General features: G+C 36.8%; 1 protein-coding gene across 1 annotated transcript; it reads left to right on the top strand.

The window, feature by feature from the left end:
* The first annotated feature begins 3,183 nt into the window (after window positions 1-3,183).
* Window positions 3,184-4,134, top strand: LOC118713495 (olfactory receptor 52H1-like). Its single transcript, XM_036428123.2, has one exon. The coding sequence runs from the start codon at window positions 3,184-3,186 to the stop codon at window positions 4,132-4,134; it is 951 nt and encodes a 316-aa protein (XP_036284016.1).
* Window positions 4,135-4,771: the final 637 nt, after the last annotated feature.

Below are 4,771 nucleotides of genomic sequence, written 5' to 3'. Positions count from 1 at the left end.
TACTGAAGAACCTATCTTTGTTTAGTGCTGGGGAAGATGAAACATGTAGAGATATAGGGCACATTATTATAATATTTCTAGTTTTAGGTGAGAGGAGAAAACCCCAGCAATCAATCAGAGACCAGTCAATAAGATGCGAGTAGAATGTCTGCTAAAGACAAAATCCTATTCAGGATTATGTGATCAAAGATAGAGACAGTGCTAGTATATAGTGTGAAAGAGAACATACAGTTAGTGACAACTGGAAAGTTTCAACAAAGAATGGTAATGTGAAGCCATGAGCCTTTTCATTGTATATAGAACTTTGAAGGTGAGTGAGAAAGGTGCCACTAGGTTTGTCTTTTCTTTAAGTACATCTTTCAGTAATGTGTAGTGGCTCTGGATTCCTTAGGTTTGTTTATTGAAAGTCCTAATTCAGTTTGGAAGTATTTAAGTATGGGAAACAAGTTTTCATGACTTTTCAGATTTTCCATTTTTCAGAGTTGAAGTATAGGAGCTTATGTTATTATGGCTGTGAGGGTACAAGATTAAGGAACGAGAAGCTCAATGGTAGGATGGGGAACATGAGTAAGTTGTATCACAATATTATTTAGATAATCAAATTAATTAGTGTAAAGTCCAGTGGACCCTCTCACTCAATTATTCAGTAAGTGTTTATTGGACATTCTGCAGCAGACACGGTTCTAGAGAATAGAACAATAAAATAAGCAAAGTTGACATGTGTCCTCTTACCATTTACAGTTTATTAAGTGAGAAAACTAAGTGAATTAAAAATAGTGTGGTTAGTGCTCTGAATGGATAATGTGAAGTGCTGGGAGTGTACCTGGAAATCTTACTTAATTTAGATATTGTTTAGGAAATCTTGGTGTGTACTGGAGAGGAAGGGAAGTTAGCTAAAAAAAGAGAGAAATGAAATAACCTGAAGAAACAGTGAAAAATCAAATGTAGGTGGAAAAGAATTCAGACCAAAGAATTGTTGGAGGTCAAATTGGAGATGACACATTTGGCGCACTATTATCTTGCTTTTGACATGGGGGAGGGCTGTATGGCATCTTCCACTTTGATATTCTCATCTGAGGTCTGGTGTTAGTTAGTGTAATGTTTGTTTAAAATTGAATAAAGGAAATCACTAAAGGAACTTAAAGTGACATCTAGATACTATATGCTAATAATACATACTATAATGCCATGGGATCTGATTAGATAAAGAACCATGAGCTATGAAGAGATCTACAGATATGGTTCTTTTCATACCACCAGGCAATGTGTCTTCAGGTTAATGTTTATTTGGTTACCTTAGATAGTAAACAAATGGACATATTTTAAATATTCTTTCTTTAAAAATATTTTCTAAAATTAGGAAACAAAATATAAACCAACAAAACTGAAAAAAAAAAAAGGCTTAAAGTTCATGGAGGCGGAAGTTTACTGATGTCTCAATGCCTTTTACTATTCTTCCTTCCATCCATCATAGCCTACCATTTTTGTCTTCTTACATCTCTAAGGTCAATTTATGAATTTCTTCTGTTACCTTAATGCAGGCTGCCGTTATATACCTCACTATAATAATTATCATACTTTATTGCTTGTTTACAAAATAATGAGTTACCATTTGATTTGGATACAATATCAGGACCTAAAAATATTGTTTGAATGAATTGAGCATATTTAGGTTTTACAAATTAGTTATAACTGCCTTTGAAATAAGCCAAGATGATGTTCAGGCTCCCTATATGTTCACGAATCAATTACATCCTACATAAATTATCTTCTCTTTAAAAATAAAAGGATTTATTTTATTAAACTGTCTAAATGAGGCTCCATTTAGAGGGAGGGAGTTGAATGCAGCTGTGGGGATTCTAAGTAACAATGGCAGAAATAGGATAACTAGTTCCAAAGCTGAGGAGAGAGGAATATTTTTTAAAATTATAAACTTCAGAATCTTCAACATAGGAGTCACAGTTAAAGTCACAGCATTTGGGGACTATTTGTCAACCTAAAAAACAGCAGACACAGAGAGAAGATGGCAGGATCCCAATACTCACAAACAGGTGGAAAGAAAATGAGTTACTACTGAAGTTGGTGGAAAAGATTTGTGCATCATATCACAAAATAGAAAAGTTGGAAGAAAGGCTCAAGTATTTCAATGAAATCTCATACGAATGAGTCATTATTTTGTTTAGACAGGTGCCATTGCATAATGTTGCCAGGCTACTGGGCTTCCCATTCTGTGATTATCTTTTCTGTGGGTTGAGTGCAGGGTTCTATTCTTTCTCTGAGATGAATATGATATAATAAATTATTGGAGAAGGTTTATTGTTAAACTTTTCCAATCTGGGAATATCTGATGTGGCAGATCAAACCACTTGAATCTTAGATTTTAGGAAAGATTCTTTTTAGATTGGTAACTTTTCTAAAACATTAATGAGAACCAGGGAAGATGTTCTAGTGTGGAGAGAAGAGTAAAGAAGAAAGGAGACTGCATGGTCTGCATTGGCTTTAGACATTGAGCCTACCTTCATTCAGCCCCATGTGATCCTGCAGTTGTTAATCCAGTTGGCCAGGGCTGGGACTTCACATTGAAGCTGGCTCCAAATCCCAGACTAGTAATCATTTTTTTCCGTCTAATATTATTTTTGCACATCTTTTCTTAGAAACCTTCATGGGTTGCTGGTAGTAAGGCAGGACTAAATTCAAAGTTTTGTGACTTGTGTCTCTGGGGGAAATTATTATTATTATTTATATAGATATATTTTTATTGGGTTTTTTTTTTTTTTTTACAGAGAGGAAGGGAGAGGGATAGAGAGCTAGAAACATTGATGAGAGAGAAACATCGACCAGCTGCCTCCTGCACACCCCCACCGGGGATGTGCCCGCAACCAATGTACATGCCCTTGACCAGAATCGAACCTGGGACCTTCCAGTCCACAGACCAATGCTCTATCCTATCCACTGAGCCAAATCGATTTCAGTTGGGGGAAATTAGTTTGATACCACTTCCATTATGATTTAAAATTGTGACTAAAGTTTGGCAGGTATTTATAAGGAGAAACATATAGTTTATTACTTTTCAGAGCTCAAAATGAGGAGGTAATATTGGAGAGGTGGATGTCTGTAGATTATTGTAACAATCAACCATGACATCTTTGTTTTCAGTCTATTAGACACGTCCAATCCAAGATCATGATGACCACATTCAACTTGAGCAGCTTCAATCCAGGCCCATTCATCCTACTGGGAATCCCAGGACTGGAGCAGTTCCATGTCTGGATCGGAATTCCTTTCTTTATTTTCTACCTTGTGGCCCTGGCAGGCAACGGTGTTCTTCTCTACCTTATTTCCATGGAACGGAGCCTCCATGAGCCCATGTTCTTTTTTCTCTCCATGCTGGCTGCTACCGACCTCATCCTTTCTAATACTTGTGTACCCAAAACATTCAGCATCTTCTGGCGAGGTCCTCAGGAAATCACCTTTCCTGGGTGCCTTACTCAAATGTTTTTTCTCCACTACAGCTTTGCCATGGACTCTGCCATCCTTTTGGCCATGGCATTTGATCGCTATGTTGCTATTTGCTTCCCCTTAAGGTATACCACTATCCTCACCCATCGGATTGTTACTAAGATTGTAATGGGTATTGTCAGCAGGAGCTTTTGTATTATCTTCCCCTGTGTGTTCCTATTAAAGCGACTGCCTTTTTGCCAAACACTCATCATTCCCCACACATACTGTGAGCATATAGGTATTGCCCGACTCGCCTGTGCAGATATCTCTGTCAACATCTGGTATGGCTTTGCTGTGCCTGTACTGACTATTACATCAGACCTGATTCTGATTGGCATCTCCTACACTCTCATCCTTCGTGCTATCTTTAACCTTCCATCCTGGGATGCTCGTCAAAAAGCTCTTAATACATGTGGTTCCCATGTATGTGTTATTCTTATATTCTACACACCAGCCATGTTCTCTGTCCTCACCCATCGTTTTGGTCACACTATTCCTCACTCATTCCACATACTAATTGCCAACCTCTATGTAGCCATTCCTCCTGCACTCAATCCAATCATCTATGGAGTGAAGACAAAGCAAATTCGAGAAAAAATCATCTGTCTCTTCTTCCTTAAAAGGACCCAGTGACATAAGACAGAGATCGTGGTAAAGGAAACAAGTAATACTTCTGGAATACTTTTCATTTTTAAAAAAGCTAAAATGTCTACAATGATGACTTAAATACATATGAAATCCTAGATATGGATTGTGTGCTATAGGACCATTGAGACAAGACAAAGACATTGATGTCAAAAGAAGTGACCAAAAAGTTAAAGAAGATTATGTCTGCTGAAAAGATATCTCATTTAGAGATATATTTTTAAGACTTAGGGAATATGATTTTGATCATTTATAATGTGGATAGAATGTCCACAGGTTAAAAGATATGAATAAAGTTTAACAATCTGGGATACCTTTGTAGGACACTTTCCAAATGAGAGTTTTTAAAGCTAATAGCAAATGATTATCCTAGTTTAAGAACATCCAAGACAATTATTAATCTAAGAACGCTGTTCACAAATTTTGGTAGGGGTGAGAATCACCTGTGAAACTTTGTATAAATGCAAAGTTTCAAGTTATATTCTATTACAATGAACCTCAGTGTAATTTAATAGTTTTTATTTTATTGATTTTAGAGAGGAAGAGAGAGGGAGAGAGAGAGATAGAAACATCAATAATGAAAGACAATGATTGATTGGCTGCTTTCTGCATGCCCTAAACTGGG

Source organism: Pipistrellus kuhlii, unplaced genomic scaffold, assembly GCF_014108245.1.
Source record: "Pipistrellus kuhlii isolate mPipKuh1 unplaced genomic scaffold, mPipKuh1.p scaffold_m20_p_9, whole genome shotgun sequence".
Classification (NCBI taxonomy): Eukaryota; Metazoa; Chordata; class Mammalia; order Chiroptera; family Vespertilionidae; genus Pipistrellus; species Pipistrellus kuhlii.
Note: the sequence above shows the minus strand (reverse complement) of the source record. Positions and strands in the feature narration are given on the sequence as shown.

Coding starts and splice junctions, on each gene's coding strand:
- LOC118713495 (XM_036428123.2), top strand. CDS start 3,184: ATGATGACCACATTCAACTTGAGCAGCTTCAATCCAGGCCCATTCATC.